The sequence below is a fragment of the Gallus gallus genome, chromosome 14, assembly GCF_016699485.2.
Source record: "Gallus gallus isolate bGalGal1 chromosome 14, bGalGal1.mat.broiler.GRCg7b, whole genome shotgun sequence".
NCBI classification, from domain to species: Eukaryota; Metazoa; Chordata; class Aves; order Galliformes; family Phasianidae; genus Gallus; species Gallus gallus.
The window spans coordinates 8,120,686-8,144,392 of NC_052545.1; the positions used below are offsets into that span (position 1 = coordinate 8,120,686).

At 43.4% G+C, this 23,707-nt stretch overlaps 1 protein-coding gene across 2 annotated transcripts in view; it reads left to right on the forward strand.

Annotated features, from left to right (window-relative positions):
* Positions 1-23,707, forward strand: part of XYLT1 (xylosyltransferase 1) — a 146,320-nt gene that overhangs the window by 96,735 nt on the left and 25,878 nt on the right. For both annotated transcript variants that reach the window (XM_015294533.4, XM_015294534.4), the window contains exon 5: positions 16,021-16,101. In XM_015294533.4, the coding sequence (XP_015150019.2) occupies positions 16,021-16,101 (81 nt within the window). The remainder of the gene's footprint in view (positions 1-16,020; positions 16,102-23,707) is intronic.

Here is a 23,707-nt window from a genome sequence, read left to right on the forward strand (position 1 = left end):
ACATGTTTTGGGGTGGAAAACTAGGCAAGAATACAAAAGTCACAGAGAGTGCATTGGTATTGGACTAAGAGAGTTTGAACTAAGAGCTCCCAGTATTTCACATTGCGTCTGATTTGGTGTCCTACGGGAAGAGCTTGTAGCAATTTGCCTTACTATGTGTCTGTAAAGGAGAGCATGTAACGTTCGGTGTGTCTCCTGAGTTCTGCAAAGAAGTAGCTTCTTATTCCCTGTAACTTACTTTCTGTCTCATGAATCCTTCACTGATGATAAAAAGTAGAACAATGTGAGGCAACAGAGGAGAAAGGTAGGTGATGGGACTTTGAATCAAGTAAGATAAATTATGGGAGAAGAAGTGGTTGGAGGTATAGTGTAATTACAGGATCGTCCCAGCAGATGTATCCAGTTACCATGCTGTGGTATTGTGTTCACCCTACACATAGTCTTGTAGTGCTGAGGCCGTGACCTGCGGCATTCTCAAACGCTCTGTGGAACAAGTGAAACCTCAAGGCCAAATGGGATCAGTCACTTACAGATGTGGCCATAAACAGCCACGGGATTTGTTGAGTAGACTGTAGTCAGTCCTGCATTAATGGATTCTTTGTAGTGATGCCGTGGTATCTTAAAGTCATTCAAACTCCAAACAAGTGCCATTCAGCTGGAAGAATTCCAGGCGTTTACTTCTTCGTGGTGGGAATTGTTGAAGGCCGCAGTGCTGCGTTGCAGCTGCTCTGGGATTGCATGGTGAGCTGCCAGCAGTGGGGCAGGTGCTGAAGTGCTCACTTCCCTTTCTGTCAAAGCACTCTGCTACCAGAACTGTTGGATACAGACTTCCTCTCAACGTGATGCACTTCAACACAAAGTAAAATGCCTTTTTTAATGCTATGACTTCAATAACAGTGAATTACAGGTGCTGTAAAATTTTTTGAATGTGGACTATTACAGCTGTAAACCCTAGGAAACGTTAGCTCATCAAAAATATGTATGAGTCCATTTAATTTCCATAGTGGAGGTGCTATAAATTAATATTCTTTATGATCTTTGGGAAGGCACTACCTCTCTGCGTACCGCACAGAGAGCTGATTGTTTTTTCAGGTAATAGTAAATAGGGTGTTTGAGGGTTTTTTGCTTTTTCCAGACGTTAGGCCATGATTTGTTAGATAATGGGCTAGAGGCAGTTCTCACACTGGTTAGTCATATTGCAGTGTTTTTAGCTAGGCTTCCCTACGTAAGAACATATGAATTTTGTGGATTAATAGTTTTTATCCAGAGCTGCTTCACATTAAGCTTTCGTTTCCCATCTGCCATTCCATCTGTAATACTGAAACCTTTACTACTTCTCTTCTGATAATAAAAGCTGATCCAGCCTTATAAGTCAGGAGAACACATTCTATCTGCGGGGTTAATTCTGTATGATGAAGCCTAAATCTGTCTGGGGAGCAGTCTGCTATGCTCACGGGCTACATTACAAGTACTGGGAACCCTTCATCTTTCAGAAGAGATGCCTAGAAGCAGATGTCAAGGATCACAGCATATAAAGGCACGGGGAGGAAAAAAAAAGATCAGAACCATTCATTTTGGGAGGGGAGCAATTAAAATTGAAATAAAACATATGCAAGCTAAGAAAATGTGAATATCCCTGTTGCTGTACTTCATGCCTTAGTGTTCAGTTTTTGAAGCCTTGGCAGAGTCTGTCGATCCAATACATACAGTGAGGTCCTCATGTATGTGCTACTAGTTGTTACTGCAGTAGAAACTGCTCACACAGTGTGAGCATAGAGGTACCTCTGACAAAAATACTGCGCTTCCCTCTAGCCATGAGGCTGTAGGCTGTTCATTGGCCTGAGGGAAATGATTTGGAGCAGCATCCAAGTTGACTCTGCTCGGCCCTGATAACCATAGTGAGTAGGAGAAGGAGGGATGAAATGGCAGAGAGATACTTTGGGGTAGGAGTTTTCTGACTTCTTTCTCTGTTTGCTGTAAGGCTGTGTGGTTTGGGGTTCTTTTCATTGTTTTAAGGGTTTAAAAAAAGGCACATGCTTTCAGGTTTCTCAAGATACCATCTCCCACAACCATAACATTCACAGAGAACAAAAAATATACCTTCCTTTTTCATACTTTTTTCATGATTTTTCCTTTGAGGAAGAAGTCTTTTCTTCTGAGAGTCTCTTTCAAAGCTCTGTGGGAAAGCTATCAATGTCTTTATCCTTTTATTTTACATGTCTATCTATTTGCATTATTTATTGCCTCTGACAAACAGCATCAGGTAGTCAACCTTATCTTCGGGGACTGAAATTTCACTCCCAACAAGGTGAACTGTGGTGAGCATCTATTGATGCTGAATGTTTAATGTGCTTCGCAGGAGTCCTTGGATAATGGGGCAGGTGAAGTGTTGCACCACTTAAATGATCTCATTAAACTTCCTAATTTAACGGTGAATGTCATGTCAGTGCTTACCTGGTCACAAAGCTTGTACAAAGGATAGACGCAATGAAACATTTGAACTTTTTGTAATTTACAGTAAATCACTGAATCTCAATCACCAAAGGGATCACCAAATCTAATTGCCAGCTAATGCTCCGTCTTTAATAAAGGTCAAGCGAAATTATTAGCAGAAGCTTGGGGAGTGCTTCAGAATGGTAAGAAAATAGAGTGGCTTATTTATGGAGCCAGGAATGCAGATAATACTGATTTTCAATTATGAGCAATCGGGTATAATAAAAGAAACCCAGTGAAACTATTTGAACTATTTGTGTTTTGGTAGTTCATACTATGAAGACGAGTTCATTTTAGGATAAATTTATTGAAATGTCTTCCTGCATTGTGTACACTCAGTCAAATGAGATAGTAGAGATTTTGGTTCTTAAATGTGTATCAAAATACTGATAGCATCTGGGGAAGGGTGGGTGAGGACTCTAAGGGAATCAATGGAATGATCTAACTGTGACTAGTACTTTCAGCAACAGGTGCCAAAGTTCATGTAACTTATGATGATCATCTGATGATCATCTCTGTCAGTCAGAATTGTATTCAAAAATTAAGAAAAAACAGCTGACAGAAAGCTCTTGAGTGACCTGCTCTTGTTTTGTTGCGTTCTCCTCTGATCACTGGTCAAGATAACCTTTTTAATGCTGAACAGCAGTATTCATCTACACATTTCAGTGTACCATAGGAACTTGAAGGATGCCCTGTGAAGCAGGTGGACCTTTTTCCTCAGGTCAGCATTTCCAGTCCATCAGCCAGCAGCAGGCAGGCAGCCTGGCTCTCAGTCCTTTATTTGCTCCGGCCAACCAGCACTCCTGGCTCCCTAGGGGAGTTGTTAGCAAAGATAACCACCCAAAATCAACAGTTTTGCTTGAATTCCTGCCAGATCTGAACATGGCAGGCAGCCTAGCAGTGATAAAGCTGTCCTTTCATTCACCTTTCTTCTTCATAGCTTTCATCTCTAGTAACTTACATGTCCAGGTCCTGCACTTGCGCCACACTAGGGACCAGAAATTGCTTCCTGTGGGTATCAGGAAAAGAAACCAAAGAGAAAATGTTTGCCACTTTTTCGAGATGTTTTTCAGGTGATGGGACCACCTGAGGGATTGGCAGTTTCCTTATTTCAGCAGAGCATGGGTGACTGACACTATATAAGGTTCATTGGAGATGGTTTTACTCTGTGTGCCAGATTTCCAATGACCTGCTATGATTTCTTGTGGACGTTTGACCTGATGGCCAAACCTTTCAAGCGGCTGACTGAGAAAGAAGTGAGAGAATGCAGTTTGTATTGAATGAGCAAACCAGGCTCAGGCTCTCTCTCTGCTTTTACAAAGCTTTGCAGCTTTTGCAACAGGCAGGCTTGAAGTGCAGTATTGAGAGCACAGGAAAATCTCTTCATAGAACTGAAACAAAGAACTGAGCTCTTAGGTAGAGCACTCTAGCTTTATGAGAAATATCTGAGACACAGCTGTGCCCTCTTGTTGTAAAATTACAAATCCAAAGCCAGCAGTGCTGATGGAAGTTGTGTAATAGGAACGTGATCACCAAAGACATTCACTCAAAAGGCAGTTATGCTCTCTCTCAAGTTCTCATCATTTTGACTTAGTCGAACAATCATGTTTCACTGAGGTTCAGACTTCAGAGCCATCTCTTCACAGCTCTTTCCTTCCTGGAAGTACATATGCTGTTGTTTGGTGTGAGACCCTGTATGAAGGATGCTGGTTTGACCTTGCACTCTGCTCATGCACCCCTTGCAGCGCTGCTCGTAAAGTCAGGCCTTGCTGATAGAGCAACGAATTGGGCAGTAGGGAGATAATACTTCATGCACGCTCTAAAGCGTGTTTCAAACGTGATCCTGAGCTGAAGCACAGGTAAATCATATCTATCCATTTCAATGGGCGTACAGAGCAGGTAGCTTTGGCAGTACAACATCTGTTAAGATGCCAGCGTGTAAGGTTTTTATCTTGGTGTTCTAGCTGACATTGTATGCAGTTTTGTTTGCTCAGAATATCTTTATCTGGTAAGCCAGACATCAATCCACTTTTAATGCTTCCCAGGAAATCTTCTTTCCTGTCCAAAAAGGGACTTTATCTGTGTTTTCCATGAATCTGAATTCTCTTAGAGTTTCAGCTGTTCTTCTTCCTTAAATCCCTCAAATAACCTTTTCTTCTTCTCTTCCCTCACTTCTTCAGCACATTTGCATGAGATTTCTTTTAAGTTTATATTTCTGGTCTGTTATCCCACTTCTCTGGTTCACTGCTGGATTATCCAGTGGTTGGCAAAGCAGTGCTTTTGCACATGCTGTTTGCAGAGGGTGGGGCGAAATGCGGTAATTATTGTGGCTTAAGATTTTTATTTACATCTGGTGTTAACATAATATTTTCTTTAACCTGGCAGTGATGGGAGACCCGCCCTTGGCTGTGTGCAGCCGCAGCAGATGAGGCTGCTCCTTCTTCACTTCTGCCGGGCTTCGAGCTACAAACAGCTTTTGTTTTTGCAGGATTGTGACATCTACAGCTCTTAGTAGCTTTGCGCCTAGCTGGTGCTTCTGGAACGTTCCCTGTGGCAGCTTTAGTCTGGCAACAAAAGTTAACGCAGCCCAGATTGGAGGCTGGTTTGTCTCTCCCTGCATCTCTGCAGTTCACACGGATTAAAGAGGTTCTCCAGTGCAGAGCCAAAGGGTTTGTTTTCAGCTCTTTGCCTTTTGCTTTCTGGATGCGATTTATTTTTCATTTATTTATGACTAAGAAAAAAGGTCTGCCTCATAAAAGAATTAAGTGCATGTCTTCAGTGGATGCCATTCAGCCTTACCTACAAACAATAGCAACGCAAACATTGTGATAATGTGCAGCATCAGTTCCTAGGCAACACAATTACATCTTTTGTCTTCAGGATGCTGGAATAACATCTCGCGCAGTGTTTTGGTAAGGATAACCGATCTGTTAGGGCTGAGGAGGGCTCTGAACAGTGTGAGGGATCTTGCCAGCTCAGCTGCTTCTCCTTCACAGCCCCAGGACTCTGTGAGATCTGCATTTTGCTTGGAGCTTGTCTTCGTGGGGAAATAGTCAGGGGTAATCTAGTCGAAAAAGGGTCCTTAGTGCAGAATGGCTCTTCTCCTTTAAATCCGTAACTATTGAAATTCCCCACAGGCTGGCCTGTACCTGCAGGCCCTTCCCACGGCACTCAGCTGCTTATAGTGCCTGTGGGCAAGAAGCTGCAGCAGGGTTTGTGGCTGGAAGTGGGCATCGGTCCTCAGGCGTGGCGCTGTGTCCCAAATGCCCCCCGCAGCTTTGCTTCAAGCAGACTTTACTCTGTAGGTGCAACTGGGAGAGGGGTAAAAAAAGCTGCAGAGAAACGATTCCTTGTGAGGTTACCTGGGCTCTGGGAGCAGAAACTTAATCTCTACTGAGCTGTTTTTTATAGAATGTTCAGTAAAATCATTATCAAATTCCAAATGCTAAAACTGCTTGAAAAAGGGAAACGTTTCTGTTATGGCACTGCATTTTAAACGTGCTCTCCCTCTGTAGCCCTGCAGAATTCTCTCAGGAAATTAAAAATCTGTTGAAATTGTCGTTAAGAAACTTCTTTTGTTTAGATTTCAGGATGCCACTCGCAATAAAACAGCTGCAAAATAATATCGGGTGGCAATTGAAAGTGAGGATGAAGCAGCAACATGTGTCGTTACCTTTCCCAAGTCACTCTTAAACGCTGAGGGGCCACAAAGGGGTGAGCAATGGGTTGTTTTGGTTCAGCCTTTCAGTGGTGATGCTGAAACAGAAAGGAGAGGGAATAGGTAAACTGTTTTCCATCAAAATAGGGCTAAAAATGTAAACGAGTTGAGTGGTAATTGACGTTAAAGATTTTTCTGCCAATTTATATATAAATTCAGGTCCTGTAGTATTAAATTATGTGCTTTGACATTTTGTATGTGCTCATTCACCACATATGAATGAGCGGAAGGGCTGATTTGAAGGAAATAGTTTGCAACAGAATTACAGCTGCTTTGGAGCAACAGACCGTTTGGGACATGCTGCAGAATGCATTTCTTTCTGCCAGGATCATTTATTTTCACTGTGCTGGTTAGTCAGAACTTTACATTTTGGGATGCCATGGAAGCTTTGGTCAGGCATCTCATAGAGCAGAAATTCGGGACCTCCCTTTGCTGTGCAGTCCCAAGTAGAATTAACATCTTGTTGGCTGTTACAGTCTTGTGTTACATCTGAGTACTTCATTTCTGCTTGCCCTGCACAGTCACAACGCGTTTGTATGATACTTCTCCATCTACATACACAAGTGACAAGGTGGTGCTGAATACAGCTGAGTGTGTTTGTGACTGCACTTAAATTCCATGCTGATCTCGGGGGAGGAGACCCTAAATGGTTCACTGCAGTACTCATTCCACTCTGCAGCACAGAGGTCAATTATATCCATCATTCAACCTTTCGTCAGGGTAATTGCACTCTTTGGCGTGTTGGGAACTGGTTTGGGGCCAGGTTGCTTCCAAATACAGAATCAGTCTTTGTTTGAAAGTTTGCTTCTGCAAAGTAATTTTTAGCAAGCAAACTTGCTACAATGCATTTCTTGGGCATGTGAAGTTCTTTCTTAGGTTGAGGTGAAGCGCTGGTTCTCCCAGTGAAACAAGACTTCATTAGGTGCAGTTCTGAGTGTGAATAGCAGCCTCCCACCCCCCAGCTATTTTCTCTCCAGCCCCAGTGACACCAGCTGATGGAGCCAGACGCTGCCTTTGACGTTTTCCTGCTCTCTGCTAGATGTTCATACCCGTCATCCCAGTGCTGCATTCCTCACTGCCGTACTGCAAAGAGTAGGGCAGGTCATCAGCTGGCCCAGATTGTCAAAATAAGATTATTGCTCAACCCAAATAAAGGTAACAAAATGTGACTTTCCGTTGTTAAAATCAATTAAGTCTCCTTCCATCAGCTCTCAATTCATTATCCCTTTTACCCTCCGGGCCCTGTTCTTCCATCTTTTCAGGCTCGGTGTGGAATTAATGTTAAATCCCATTAGCCTGACCCCGTTTTCCCCGTTTTGCCTTCTGGTCCTTTGAATTGATGCGCTCCGACAGGTTGCTCAGCAGCTCAGGGATCAAAGGGAGTGGCAGGCCCACGAGGGGCTTCCAAAGGCGCTGCTTGAGTCAAACTCCCATTGCTTTCAACCAGGGTTTGTGAAAGGGCCTCAGCAGCGGGGCTGGTCAGAAGGAGACCAGCTGCACTGATGGCATGTGGGTGCCTCTGGGCTGGGGGCCCAGGTGTGTTCCTCAGGGTAACCCATGTTCAGGGGATTGAGTTCATCAGGAATGAGTTTCTGTTGCCTCTCACCTATTCCTTAGAAAGCGTGTGCTGGACAAAAGGATTTCTTTGCCTAGGTAGATCTTTCCCACTGCTACTCTCAGTGCTGTGTAGAGCTATGCTGGCTGTTTTTTCCATGTTTATGTCACAGATTAACCAGGTAGGCAAGACCCAATGTAAATACTGGGTGACAGAGATGTGCTGTGCCTCTCAGGGCGTTCTGCTCCCATTTCCAGCAGTGTGATGGTGGTCTCAGGTTTGCTGCTGCTTGCAAGGTTGGTATGAGCTCTTCGGGTTTCATCACCAGCATGATGCGTTGGGTCAGCAGCGTGGTGGGTGGCAGGAGCACTACAGCAGCAGCTGCCCCTTGTACCTGTGGTGTATGCCGTGCACAGGCCTCTCCCTCTGCTTCTGTGGAGGAAAGTGAGTATTTTTTATTATAATCACAATGAGAGAATCATTTTTCTTACTGACCTGCCCAAATAAAATTTCAGTTGGATGAAGGAATGTATAAATCAGGTAGGAAAGTGAAATTGCCTTAAATTTAGGCTCCTATTTAATTTTTTCTTTTATGCTGAGATACCGATAACTTAATTTTGAAGTTTCTGAAAGAAAGAATTGCTGAATGTAAAATATGCAACATAAAATATACACAGCGTACGCAAACAGAGGGATCCCACTCAGCCCAATATTGGGACTTGTTTTTTCTTTTAACCAAAGTCTCACTAATTTGAGTAATGGACTTGTTGATCATTTCTGCTGCTCACTCCATTTAATCAGTGATTATTGTTTTCATCCAAATGGGATGTTTCATGTAGGCAGATGGGGCTCTGCATGAATATGCCATGGCAGCCAAACCCTGGAATAGCACAAAGCAGGACATTGTTCTGTGCTGCATGAAATCCCAGTGCTCTGATAAACCTAAAAATCTACTGCATTTGGTTCTGATTGTGAAATATCCATGGGTTAGGAGAGTTTCTCACACATCTTTACTTTTTTTTTTTTCTTTTTTGAGATGCTTTTCAGCAAATTTATAAAGTGGGCTCAGTTCTGTTTTATGAATTCAGCACAGGATAGTGGTGTGTCCCTTAACCCTTCGTGCTGCTGCATCCTTGCAAATTACATTCACAAATCGATAGGAGGCTGCTCTGATTTGATCCACCAGGAGTGAGTTTGTTAGCTTGTTAAATAGGGTGCTTCTCTCTATTGACCTCTGCATGGAGGCAGTTTAGTAATGGAATGCCTTGTTGTGATGCTAGGTAAAGGCAGCTTTGTGAAAAATAGTTATCTTGACAGACGTGTTTCAGCAACTGTTAAAAGTCGTGGAGTGACATCACTTGGGCATGTTAATCAGTAGGGCTTGTGGGGAGAAAATGGGTGCTCCAGGACTTTTCCTATGGAGCATTACCTGCTGTGAAACACGTAAGCACATAGAAGAGAGCAGCTGTCAGAATGGTAGGAGTGATTAGAAGTGTGTAAACCCCACACTGCAGTATTTTTCTCTTCTCCAGTCTGCATTATTTTACTTTCCAAATATGAATTAAGGGACTGCCAGTGGGGCCTGATAAACAGTTTTTGCCACCAATGGAAATGTTCGTGCTTTCTTCCATACATTCAGTTAAACTAAACTGACATCTCTTCTGAATGTGGTGGGATTGGAGTTTTGATTTGCAACAGTACATACCTCTAACAAGTTTTCTGGCCCTTATCTACGTCAGACACATGTCTATGCATTAACTTAAAAATACTTGTTGGAAATAAGCTATTAAGGGACCTTTTCAGCAAAGGCTGTCTGGAAGGCACTCAAGCTCTGGGCTAGCAAGAGGGGAAAAAAAATGAACCACAAATGATACTGACTGTGATGTGCTGATCATTCATAAACCGAGAGAAAAATGCGTAATAAACTGTTGAACAGCTCAGGGTGAAATGTTTCCTTCCTTTCCAGTGAAATGCCTCTGAGTTGAATGCCTGAATGCCAGGTGGTTCAGGAAGGTGTTTGTGCTGCGTGTGGTTGGCTTTCTTTGATGGTCTTGCACGTGCCTTATCTGTGCTGTTGCACATTTGGAAGGATCTTCAGAAGCTTCTGTTCCATGTGTTTTGTTCATTGTTATGCATACATATAATTAGGCCTAGAGATTGCATAGAGATAAATGTATGAATGTATGTATAAATGTATGTTCTAGCTGATAATGCCGTGTGTAATGGTGCACATGCTGCTTCCTACCAGATGCACATGCAGGCCCTTACCCTTGAAGCAATTGCTGAGACTGCCAGCATGGAAGCAGCACTGTTTCAGAAGAGCCACAAGTGTGCTGTGGTTAAGCGCATGCTGCTAAGTGCCTCACTGGATCAGGCGCACAGCGACTGTGCTGTAATGTGGTGTGTTTGATAAGATCCTCTATAATTTAAATGCTTCTGATGAAATTGCGCTATAAAATAATTGGAAATTGAGTAGATTACTTTAAACCTAGCAAATAGCTAAAGAAAGTCAAAAGCAGCAAGTTAAAAAGTTTTAATGAGTGTATGCAGTGAGTATTTTGTTATCGTAAAAGCCCAAGGGTTTATTAGCTGATACAGGGCTGGCGTTTTTCATTAGCCACAGGCATTTTGAGGCTTCGTGGGATATAGCTGGAAAGCATTCCAAACAAATGAATATTCTATTTTAAAAGAATAATGAGACGTTGAGGGTTTTTATAAACTCCAAAGTTTGCTAAGCCAATATCTCTAATTAGATGAAGGAACCCTCTATAGAGCCTTTGCATCGACGACTGTGCACACAGCAAATGTTCTAAGCATTTACATATCAAATAGTGCTGGCAGCGCTTTGGCTGCAGTCCAGAGCTGCAGATAGTTTTAATCACATTTGTTCATTAATGCTGGGTGGAATTCTGTTATATATGGTGTCTCCAGGATGCTCATTTTAAGCATGCGCCGCTGTTTGTCAGTGGTGGGCTTCTGATTTGCTTGCTTGGTGGATGATATCTGAAGCACTGAATTTGTATAACACGTGTTATGGAGCGTCTCAGGAGCAGAAAATGGAGTTGGTTCTTTTTCTCTCTTTTGTGCCCAGGCATGCCTGTTCTCTCACTGGGTTTATTCAGCGATGTGACATTTAAAGAAGACTTTACCTCCTTCTCTATGACTCTGATAGTTCTGTAGGAGACAGAATGTGGTTGAATGGAAAGCAGTAATTGAAAGTGCTGTGAAGGTGATTGTGTTGCTCATAAAGAACCTGGGGGGTCACCCAGCAGTGGCCAAGCTGTGACCGCCCAGCACCTGCAGCAGCCCAATGTGGTGGGTCCTGCTCAGCCCTCGCATTCTGCTGCCAGCCCTGCTGCTGCTCCTCTGCCACCTGCTCCTCTGCTAAACACAGCTTGAAAGACAAAACAAGCAGCTAAAGACAACGCTGCTGTAAAAGCAGAGGTGTTAATAGTCACCTGCAGCCTTCTGCATGCAGTTGGCCTCTGAAATCCCCTCTGTCGCTCTCATTTTTGTGCTGTGTTTTATGAATGACTGCTCTTAGGGGAATTGGCTTCTCCGAGCAAACGCTAATATTTGCTCTGTGACAGATAGCGAGCGCTAAGTATAGCCTTCCCCTGTGCTTTTAGACAGCGGAGTCATCTCTCCTTGATGCTGCCTGGTCCTCTGGGGCTCCCCTTGCAAAGGCAGTGCTGGAGCTGGGGAGAGGGATGGGCTGGCAGCGCCATTTGGTGACCAGGCTGGGCGTGCAGGGTCCCAAAACTGAACTGTGCAACAGAAAGTGGCTTTCCTTATTGTTCTGCTTGCATCCACATGGTTTTATCATTTTGCATCGCTGCCTTATCCCTCAGTGGAGCATCTTCCGTGGGCATGGAGCTGGCTGCCCAGCAATAAGGGGTTCAGTCTCTGTATTCACAACTTTGTAGGCTGATATGAGCAGTCTTGCAGCCAGCTCTCAATGCAGTGTCTGACCAAGTTCAGCCAATGTCTCTTCTGTTCAGCGTCTTGAGATGTGTATTCCTGTCTGTTGAGGACTGTGGTCTTAGTTAGTCTTTAACAATCTTTTTAATGTTTTTTCTATTCTGTGAGCTTTCCAGGTCAGGAAACATTTTCCTTTGTGAGTGTATGTTCTGTGAATTACCGGGTGAGTTATGGGTGCCATGAATGTCAGTAACAATTACACAGGATGAACCTTCCGGTATCACCGCAGTGTTTGCAAATGGGCCTCAGCACAGTCACTAACTTAGAGCTTAATCATTTCTGCTCTTGTAGCAGTTATTTTAAAACACTGATTATTCTCAACATTAAAGTTAGAAATAGCAAGTTCTAGTGCAGGATAGATGAATTCTCTATGGTCAGAATGGCACTAAGGCTCTGACATATGCAGGAAGAAAAATAGGTCTCCTCTTGTCGGGAACTTGCTTGAGCAGGGGGTTGGACTAAATGATCTCCAGAGGTCCCTTCCAGCCCCTACAGTTCTGTGATTCTGTCTGAGATCCACACTAATGGCTGGTGCTGGTAGCCCAGCGCACGGTGTCACATTGAGCAGACTGCTCCCACTTGGTGATAAGGCCTTTGTTAATCTCCACTTCAGCCTGGGCAGGCAGCGCCCAGGAACAGAGGTACAGCAGTTGCTCTTTTATTCGTCTCATTCCTACACAGAATCGAACTATATTGTTCCTGTATACGTGTGCTGCCAAAAGTTTCTGAACGTTTGATTAATGTAAGTCATGTTGTTAAGCAGTTGTGTAAGTTTTGGCTTTGACCATTGAAGAGGATGCTATTCTTTACATCCCTCGGATCGTCTATGCATTAAAGCACTTTGCTGAATCAAGGAAATTTATGTTAGACTTTACTGTCTTCCAAACATAACAATTGCTTGTTTTCCTTCTCTCAGATTCACCAAAGACTCTTCTTAATCTATTTTCACAGCTGTAAACTAAGGGGATCTTTGCTCTTTGCATGCATTAGTCGCCAGGACTTGGAAGATCTGTTTAAAACCAGCACTGCCCTTTGTTCTATGCAGCACTGTGCTGTGGCCGTGCATGGGGAGATGCTCATACTGCCCGTGGGCAGGTCAGCCTCCAGACAGTGCCAGCACTAAGTCACTGGGTTTCTTTCCCATTTTCCAGTTCGTTTCCCAGTGCACATGTTGTTTTCTGAATTTACTGCAGTGCAAAGCATGTGTGTATACTTGAGACCCTGGTGACTGCTTACGCCCTGGGACACCTGAACCCTGCACTAGGGATGTTCCTGAAATAAGCTGGTGGCTGGCTTTGCTTTCCTTTGGCAGTCTCCATGAGCTCCATTCCTGCTGTACATCTCACCTCAATTTCTTGGACTCCTAACCATTGTGTTGGTCCTAACCATCTCTGAGCCCAGTAACCCAGTAACCAGTAACAGGAGCTCAGCCGTAACCTTCCAGGGCTGTGTTCATCCTCTGAGCTGAGTCTGGATGGATCTGGTGGATCCCACCATTCCAGCTGGAAGTCCTGCTCTTGCGTGACCCTAAATCTCCATCAGTGATGTCAGAAACGCTTTGTTTCCTCTTCATTCTTCTCCACTTGTCTCCTTTTCATGGATACCCTCTACAGTCTGTCTCCACATGTTGAGTTCACAAGAGGTTCAGTTTCACGTCTCACTCTGTGCCACGCACCTGGCAGTGAGCACATTTCCTCTGCCCTCTACTCCCACATCACCCTCCCTCCCCACTCACCATACAGGTGCTCAGTTAACTAATCCTTTTCCTTCACACCTCACCCTCCAAATTAGCTTACTAACAAAAGGAAATAAAAGCAGGAGCTGTGTGAGTGCATTCACCACCTCCAGTCTCACGCACCGACTCTGGAGAGACTTCTTCCTACATCATATTCATGCTGCTGCACACTGGGGAGACTGATTGAAATGTAATATGTGTATTAGTGTGCACATTAGCACAAACTACTCTCCCTTATCCCCATGACTTTCTTTCCTCCCTAGGTAGGAAGTACTGGAAATGTGTTGCTCTTGTTACTTTCTGTTATACCGTGGTGGTTAGCAAGGGATTTTATTTTTGCCATGTTTGTGCTCAGTGAATTGTCCTGAAATGTGTGGAGTTGGAGCAGAAATTAATTTGGCATTGTGCTGATGATGTTGCTCCCAGTGATGTCTACAGTTGGAAATCTCAGCTTTCCATTGCCTCACGCAGATGAAGCACAGGCTCATGCCTTTAGTATTTCTCACAGGGTGCCGGGGGTGCTGTAAATAACCGGTGCTGGCAGCTCTGTGATAGTGCTGCCCCTGCACATGAAGAAGAGCATCTATGGTGTGTTGAATACCTTTGGTTTTCTTTTCGATGTGGTGCGGTGGAATAACTCGGAGGTGATGCACAGCTTCCACATGCTGTCAGGGCCAGAAGAAGTGGTTTGAATGAAAGCTTAATGGAAATTCAGTGTTCTCCCATACTGAGCAAGGAATTGGTTGACCGCGTGAATCTGAATGTCAAATAACTGGAGTGTTTTACCAAATGGAAATGTGATGTTTTATTTCCACGTTGTCAGCACATGGAAAGAAGCATACTTAATAAAATCCTACGGGGAGTTTTTTAAAAATACATATATTTTATAGAAAGTAGGACCATGATGCCACCAGTGTTTTCAAAGAGTGGAAAGTTATCAGTCATTAGTTTTTTGGAGAACTAAGAGCCATATGGGCTTTTATAAGAAGTTTCTGAAAAGTGGAAATGACTGAAAAGCTCATATGACAGCCCTGAGCCCAGATGCATTTGATGGAGCACCACTGAATAGCACACTATAGGTTGGTGAGCAGTCCATGAATGGTGTTTTATTGAGTAGTGTGGGCTGTTGCTTCAGCTGATTTGATTTTTGTCCTGCAAGAAAATTAAAACTCAAACACTTCCAAACTTGGTTATATTTCTAAAGATCATCTTTGCGTGCCAGCTTTTGCCTAGAAACTCACCCAAAGATGTCAACCATTGAAACCATTTCATGTGGAAGCATTGCTAAGTAAATTCACTAAATGCCTATTCATCCCAGTAAGATGGAGAATCACTGGAGCAGCAAATGTGAAAATCTGCACAGCTTACTATACAGAAAGCAGTTTTCTGAGGTTGCTAAATTGAGATGCAGAGCCTGACCCTGGGAGGTGGTAAAGCTTACATGAGTGAGCATAGGAGGAGGGACTGAGGCTGGTCAGACAGGCCAGTCAATGGACAGAATCTCCATTTTGGTCCAGATAAAATCAGTGTCTAACTTGTGCTTTACTTGCAAGTTCAGTGAGGTAATGCTATTTATGACAACAAGAAATTGGCTTCTTAGATATGGAAGTAGGTTACTGGTCTGATAACACTTCCAAGTCGTTGCAGACTGACCCCAAAAGTTAAATGCTTGTGGTACAATAATCTTGTTTCACTTGATTTTGTGGAGCTTATACTAATAAAATGTTTTCAAGTTACAATGCTACTGACAGCTGGTTTTCTTAGTTTTTCTGCTGTCAAGTTCATTACAGACCATTGGTTTAACAGCTGTTGTATCTACAATGAGTTTTTGAATGCAAACCAAAAGGTGAAGATTTTTTTAATGATTTGTTCACTTTTCCTAAAATATGCTGACCTATGTGGACAGAGGGCAGTTTTACGCCATCGTTAAAGGAATAACCAGACCACAAAAGCTGCCATGCAGAAGTACATTCTTGGACGTGTCAGCTGAAATTCTGAAAATACCAGTGTTGAGCTGCCAGTCATACGAGCTGGAATCAACCTTCTGAATCCCTTCGTTCCTATTAATTTTACTGGGATTTTGACAACCGAGTTCTCCTGCTTTCTGCATTCCAGCTGTGGCCTCTTTAGTACAAAGAGTGAAACAAAGAAAATGCCAATAGATACTTCACCAAATTCCCTGAGACAGATCTAGCAAAGCATGTAGAAGGGAACTATCATATCAGTCCAGTTGTCTCACAGCTGGATTTTCATACTTGAAAAGTGCTGAGCAGTATTTCTCAATATGTGCTCTGTTCCAATACTGAAAACATTTGCCAAGATTTGATGTGATTTTTTTTCAAGGCATAGTAATGCTTCTTTCCAAGCACACCGTGATGAATTGAGGAGGGCAGTGGAGCTCAGCAGCAGGATTTAAGTTTTTCAGTAACTGCTTCATTCTGCGGAGGGTCTCCCAATGAGAACAAGAAGTGCATAAACGGCTCTAAAGATGGTACTTTTCATCGTGTGATTGTTCACCTTTTGTTCTTTCTCTCACAGAACAAATGACCAGCTCGTAGCATTCCTGTCCAGATACCGCGACATGAACTTCTTGAAGTCACACGGGAGGGACAACGCAAGGTAAGCCCACCCTTCCCTCTGCTGTTTGACCTGCAGCACTGGGCTTCTGTGTAGCAACTGCTCTTTAGTGCCACCTGAGTGGAGAAATCCCTGCTCCAGCAAAGAGAAGTGGGTGAGGAGGAGCCCCTGCCTGAGAATGGCTGTTGGTCCAGGGTGGCTCATCCTGATGGTCAGATGTAAAGATGCTTTTGTAGGGAAGGAGGTATGAAGCAGCCCATGCTTGCTCTCTGCTCGTGGTCTAACACAGATGGCTGTTTCAGGAGTGGTACTTCAGAATTAGTCCAGAATGTGTGTTCCATGTTTGCACAACCCCTTGCTGACCACTCTTAGAGAGGTGGTTTATCAGAAATAGTGAAACTTCCAAAGGGGCCTGAAGGAAAGCCTTGTGCATGCAGCAAGTCTCCATGAGCTGTGTGCCAGCCTGCACATGCTAGTGGGGCTGGGGGTGATAGCTGAGGGTTACTGGGATCCCTGTGATTTCAAGGTCTCAGAGCAGTGTTCCTCTTCATCCATCCTGTGTGAGTCTTGAAGGAAGGCAGGTGTGCTCTGCCCACAACACATCAGCTTTTGCTTTCAGGGAGCAGCAGTGACCAAGCACCACATTTCCAGAGCTTTAAACAGCATCTGTAGCTCAAAGAGCTTTACAGTCTGACTGTGATGCTTCTCTTCTCTTTATTACTGGTATTTTCATACTACATAACCAATCTTATGTCAGCTCCAGCAACTCCATATGCTGAGTCCCAGTAGCTTTGCACCTGAAAATACTCTTTCATTCTGCCTGGGTCAGCAGGTAATCTCTTTATTCTGTAAAATGTCAAGCGTGCTGTAAGGCTGGGTTCAGATAAAGTGTAGAGAGAATGTGAGACATCACGTCGCGTGTTCAGTGCTGAGGGTGGGTAGAACAGCTCACAGGTTTCTCTTCTTGACAGTTCTTGCTCTTGTTATTGGATTTATCAATTCTGTCATGGTCTGGTTTGAATGGAGTCCTCGTGAGCATTGATCTCATGCGTGCTGAAATTCTGTAGCACGTAGTAAAAAAAAAAGTACTGTGAGGAATAATATTTAAATTAGAGTCAGCAGTTTTCAGAGGAGATTCTCCGGCCTGGGAAATGCAGAGTGTCAGAGTGATTGGCAGGCTCAGCTCTGCTGGCAGCAGTGGTCAGCAGCAGTGGGGCTGATGAAAGGAGAAAGGAGCAGCAGCCAGGGAGGTGCAGTTGGTCTCAGTCTTTTCTGCCTGTCTGGCACACCTGAGTCTCTTCTCCCATTCTGAGCTGGCTAAAGAAGGTAACTAATGAGTTATGACACGCCTGCATCAAACTGGATGGGACATAGAATCGTAATCATATAATCATAGAATGGCCTGGATTGAAAAGGACCATAATGATCATTTAGTTTCAACCCCCTGCTATGTGCAGGGCCGCCAACCACCAGACCAGGCTGCTCAGAGCCACATCCAGCCTGGCCTTGAATGCCTCCAGGGATGGGACATCCACAGCCTCCTGTTCAGTGCGTCACCACCCTGTGAGTGAAAAACTTCCTTCTAATATCTAACCTAAATCTCCCCTGTCTCAGTTTAAAACCCTTGTCCTATCACTGTCAACGCATGTAAACAGTCATTAACTAAGCATGCTTAACTTTAGCTAGGTTAGAGCAATTTAGACCAATTAAACACATCAATCTGCTATTAATTTAGTAATAAAGTGAGTTAATGTGTCACTTGTCCTCTACTCAAAGCAATAACCACCCATTTATTAGTTCATTGGTTCCCTTTGACTCTATGGACAGTTAAATACCTTTTACCCCATTACAACACATCACCAAGTTTTGCGGTTTCACTCCTGGATTTCAAACAAAACCTTTCTGTGCGTCAGAGAGCATGATGTGGGACACGAGTGAAGTTCTGCTTCCTCTGTCTCTATGCTCCATGAATCCCATAAGCACTCCTGCTCCTGACTGCTGGATGAATGGATCCTTTCACATCGCCCCTTGGCAGCTCCCCAGAATTTCTGTTGGGGAGATAGGCTGGCTCCCCTCCTGCATGCCCGAGATATCTGAAGGGACAGGACTCAGGCCAGCAGCCACAGAGGCCTCTGATTAATATTGGCATTCAGTAAATGTTAATTCCATGAGCGTCAGAAGCTGATCAAAAAGCAGTTAGACCTCTGTTCTTACAGTAGGTGAATTTCCAGCCTGATCTTTCAGTTGTAGTGTTCCAGTATCTCAGTTGTGTCTAAATGTACTGTCTGCCCCAACCATTTGGCACACAGTTTCCAACTGACTTTTATGCTCGAGGTGTCTGAGCTGTGGTTGTACCGGTGAGGTTCAGAGGTTTGGCCCTGTGGGCAGAAATTAGGAAATCCTATGTCTGGTCATTCTTCAAATGTTACTCTTTACTTTGCCTTATCACAACCCTGTGGGAAACAAGTATCCAGTGGGGCAAATGGTATGAGCAGGAGCTCCATAGGAGCTAGAGAGAAGCCACAGCCTTAAAAAACAAAGAAAAAAAGAAAACAGGGCCAATTTGGGATTGAAGACACAAGCCAATCTCCAACTTATGCGGCAATAGGAGAAAACTTTGCCCAGGGACATCCTGTCTCTAAGCAGACTTGAACAGGGCTTTTTCTTTAAAATGTCTAGCTAAAGGGATGGTAAAGGAGAGGAGGATACTGCCCCTGACTGACTGGTGTCCCATGTGCAGTGATAACTTTTCTGTTCTGAGGTTTTTCTCAAAACCTGGTAAGCTAATAATGCAGGAACTCAGCATATAAAAATCACGGCAGCTTTCTACTTTAATTTGTGAGTGAATGCAACTCCTAAAAAGTCAGGCTTTCAACTTAATCTGCTTTGTAAACCGCTGCATGCTTTCTGAATTCTGTCTGTGGATCACTCAACGAAGAAAGAAAGATCAGAAGTGCCATCTTAAAGCTGAAATGCTCACACAGCTCAATTACAATGTGCTCTGTATTCAAGCTGTGTTCACAATCAGTACATGTTTTACTGCCAAATAAGGAGAGAAAGCAGGCTTCCTTTTATAGAGAGAAGTTTTCTTTTAGTTGTGCCAAAGTCATTAAAAAGTGCATCGCTCTGATTTTCGTTTAGAAGCTTCAAAAAAGGGAACGGATGTGAAAATGGCTCCTTAGCTCAGCTGGAGAAGCATTATTTCCTTGGAGAGCTAGATGTACGAAGGGAGATTGCGTACAGTGGCTGGAGTCATTACATAGCACTTTGTGGGCAACGCATTTTCTCCTCTTTTCAGTGTCTTACACTATTAAAGACAAAGAACAAGCCAGTAGTTGTGCAAACTGTACCAGGAGCAGCTCCTGGATGATGTGTAATAAAATATGGAGATGGTGAAATGTGACATCTTCAGTGACAGGCAGGAAAATGACTTCGAGAAAAAAACAACCAACCAAAACAAACAGAAGCAAACATTAATCACTTGGGAGTGCTGTAAGCATGCTGCAGAGGTTGGATGTGCTAAATCCTATCAGAATCTGGAGCTCAGAGTGGAAAACAGGTTACTAAAGAAACAATCAGCACAAGTGTGGCAGTTTGGGTGGGACCTGGGTTCTCCTCTGGTGTTGTTTGTTGTTTTTTTTAATACTAGGAAAATATGGATTTATTATCCCTGCTGTCAGAACAGTTTAACCACTTCCCTTCCTGCTCACACCACATCTTGGGTGGTTCATTTGGCTCAGATCTCACTTTCAGGCTTTCTTGTTATTTTTTTTCCAAACACTTCAGTATTCTGAAGCGCACAGACTGGGAAGATCTATTTTTTGCTTGTAAGCAGTTCAGCCCCACAGTTGCATGTGAACTGTAGCGACTGAAATAGCAACATGCATCTTCTATGCAAAGAGTGCATGTAAAAATGTTAGACGTTACAGCTAACTTACATCTGTTCCTTACTGCTTTATGGAAAGGGTGCTATAAAGCCTTTATTGTTTCAGTTTGACTATTTGCCTCCCTATAGGGCTTTTTATCCTGTTCTGTTTTTGAAAGCAATGCTAAATGGCCAACGCAAAGGATAAAAGATGGTAGGAAGATGCAGTAAAAGCAGCCATGTGCTTTGACATGGGAACAAGTGGGATTTTATTTTTGGTTGAGTTTATTAATCTTGGTAGAGTATACAAGCGAGATCATCCAGCGGTTCAGGAAGGAGCAGTAAGTGGGAAGGTTTGAAGTAGCAGTAACTTTCTGAGTAGTGGGGTGGGAAGATGAAAATTGTGGTACGAAGAAGTAATCAGAAATCTGATTGCTGCCTAAGAACATTGAGCTGCGTGCTTTTTTTCAGTGGTGTAAGTAATAAAATTTGTATCCCTTCATCCAAGATCCTGAGACATTCTATAGAATTACTATAGGGAATATCTTTTGTCAGGTGTTGTTGGCCTTGTTCTGCCCACTGGTAAACAGAATTGGAGATGAATAGCCTGATTTGGCAGCTTGGACAGCCATGTAGAAGCAGCTCCCACTTACCCGCATCACTTGGAAAGTTTGAATCCCCATGGATTCACATGGATGAGATTAGAGCTCAGCTGCACCGCCCCTGCAGCGCTCCCAGGTGGGGATGCTCAGTTGTGTGGGTGCTGGGGAGAAGAGATGAGGAGAGAAGGAATCATCTGAGGAGGACATTTATCAGAGACAAACAGATGGCAGAATGTCAGCTTTCATATCATTGAGTCCGTCTGTGATGAATTCATGCTATCTCTCTTCATGTGCAGTTTTCTCCGTATTATGATTACTTTTAAATTAAAAACAAAACAACAAAAAAAAACACACTGGAGTTGCAAACTCCCAGATCATGAGAGTTAGCTGTTACATTCTTGTCCTTGGAAAAGCTGTCCCAGTGTTTCTTAAGAGACATTGGATCTGAGGAGCGGTGGAAATGCAGAGGCAAATCCTTGAAAGCCCCTCTGGAGCGTTACTCTCCCAGGGGGCTGGATGGGGCTGTTGTCAAAACAAGGCAATGCCTAGTGGAGTCGTTACTGCAGAAATAGACTCTCAAAGTTTCCTACACTAAAAACAGTTTTAGAATTTTTCTTATTTTTGGCACACTGGAGGAGTTTGCTCTCTGAGCCACAGCATCAAAATGTTAAGAAGCACGAAGGTTTTTTAAGACTCCTCTGAGAGATTTCCAGAAGATGGAAAATAAGATTTTTCTGAAGCAGTGCAAGTTAACTCTTAGGAAAAGGTCGACAAGAAAAAAGTATCCTGAGAAATGTCTTCTAAACCTCATATGAAGATGTGATACGATTAAAGCATTAAATGGATAGGATGAGGAAATTGCATATGAGGAAGCAGCAATAAATTATGTAGAGTATGAGGCTCTATTATAAAGCTTGAAAAATCCAATTATGTCCATGTAGATATGGAATAATGGCCAGATAAAGCCTGTATCCATCAGCCATGAGCCGCCCGTCTCCTGTGGAATACCCTAAACCTGATGGATGTTTGGTTTCCATAAAGATGCCATTGCTTGAGAAAGGACATGTGTAACATAGCAGTCAAAGTCCTGTACCGTATCTGCTACTCTGTCAAAGATCTAAATCTTACATTGTCCAGTGTTTGTGGTAGCAGACCTGTTGTCTGCTACAGATTTATTGCACACTGAATTTAAAACTGCCTTTCCAACTGTGTTGGAAACCACATTGGTAATGCAGATCAACAGGAAATCCTTTGAGTAGTGCTGTGTGGTCTCATGGTACCCAAATGATGTCAGAACTGATGCCACTGTCTCTTAGTGCTCTGTGTCTTTTCCATGGCTATGTGACCTGTGTTGTCAGCTCTGAGCTGAACCCCCAGCCCCGAGGCTGATGCTGCTCCACACAGCCCAGTGCTCCTCTCGTGTAGGGCAGAGAGAGACAAATGGCCATCACTGATCATTTTAGGAAAGCGACGTTCTAGTCAGCTCCTGAGCAGCTGGTGCAGTGGGCAAAGCTACTAAAAGCATTCTGATTTGTGTGCTTACTTAAGGGTTTGGCTTATGCCTTTGAAATAAGCCAAGTCTAAGTAAAGCAAATCCAGCCAGTCTCGTTTTGTTGGTGTTTGTTTGTGCATTCACATTAAAGCTTAAGGGATTGATAGGGTAAGCACTGTGTTCATAGTATTTTTTCAAAGTGAGGGAATGAAAGAAAGATAAGAAATAATTCTGCCTTTCATGTTGTAACATTTGCATTCAGGATGCTGCAATTTAAACACAGCAGAAACTGGGTGACATTTTATTCCCCCCCCCCCTTCTCTCCTTTTGTTTTTATCTATACCAATGCTCTTCCCTGACCTTTCCAGAGGGCCAATGTTCTCCATTCTGCACTTCCTGCACACCCAATTGCCTGTTGTGCTGGGAGGAATTCTTCCTGCTCTTGTACTCTGGTCTTTCAGATGTTGTTTGTAAGAAAAAAAATTGCAACCTGATAACTTCTGGTCCTTAAGAAAGTTCCCTTCATTCAGCTGCTCAGAAGGGGGGGAGAGCTGCTTGTGGTGTCTGCTGACAGTAGGTAACTGCAGCAGTATTTATTAGTAGTGAAAACATACTGCAGGAGCTTAGCTGCATGTTTATATTCACATTGCAGCAGCATGTACTAAACATCTTACAAATGCTCTGTGTGTTACACAGTCGTAGGTTCTCATTTGAAATGAATTGATAAATATTTAAATGTACTACAAAGTAAGAGGAGTTCCCTGAGCCACGCTGCAGTCATGAGCTGTCTGGGCAGTTAGCAAACTGTAGGAAATGTGACACAGTGTGTTGCAGCCAGTGGTGGTTTTGTTTTAACAAGGTATAAAAATATTAATGGGGAACCTTGTAGAGCCCAGTACTGTTAGTGCAGAAACAGCAATGTTCAGACCCACAGCAGCCTGGCTGGGGAGCTCAAGTTGCATTGCTGTCGTGCACTGCTTGCAGTTACTTGAAAGTAGAATGTAACTGCCTTGAAGCTGGAGGCTTCTGATCAAGGGTGAAAACAAAAATAAGGATAAAATGTCTTAGATGGAGCCTTATGTGAACTAAGGTAAAATGAGATCCTTTTTTCTTAACCCTGGTTTTGTCTTAATTTTAGTTTCTCCTGGTTGGCTCTCTTTTCATATCATCATTATTTTCCTTCTGTTGTCCACTTAGATCAGGAGAAAGGTCAAGTGTCTTCATCTGATGGCAATCTCCGTTGCATTTGGCCAACCATACTTTGATGCAGCTCTGCATTGTTGTCCTGGCAAGTGCAACTGCAGTTTTACCTGAAGTTCGGGATGCCAGAAAGCACCAGAACTTGTCTACATTGACTAGGAGAAATGAAATGCTTTTGCTAATGCATTTTTTTAACATTCTTTCAAGAGATGTCTGCTAGCTGCCCTACAAAACCCAGGAAAGAGAGACGTAAGGGAAGACTCATCACTTCTGCATTTTGTTGCTTTCTCTGAAGCTTGGCATGCCTTTAGAAAAAGCACTGTTTCAGGAACTGATGAAATGCAGCATTAGACTATAGAAACAAATCAGTAGGTTATGGTTTTGCCCTCCATCTCCTTATCTTTGTTTTCAGAGCTGGCTGCTACAAGCATTGCTCTATGGCTAGTGAAGAATCCTTCTGAACTGTTCATAGCATTGGAGGGGTTTTGA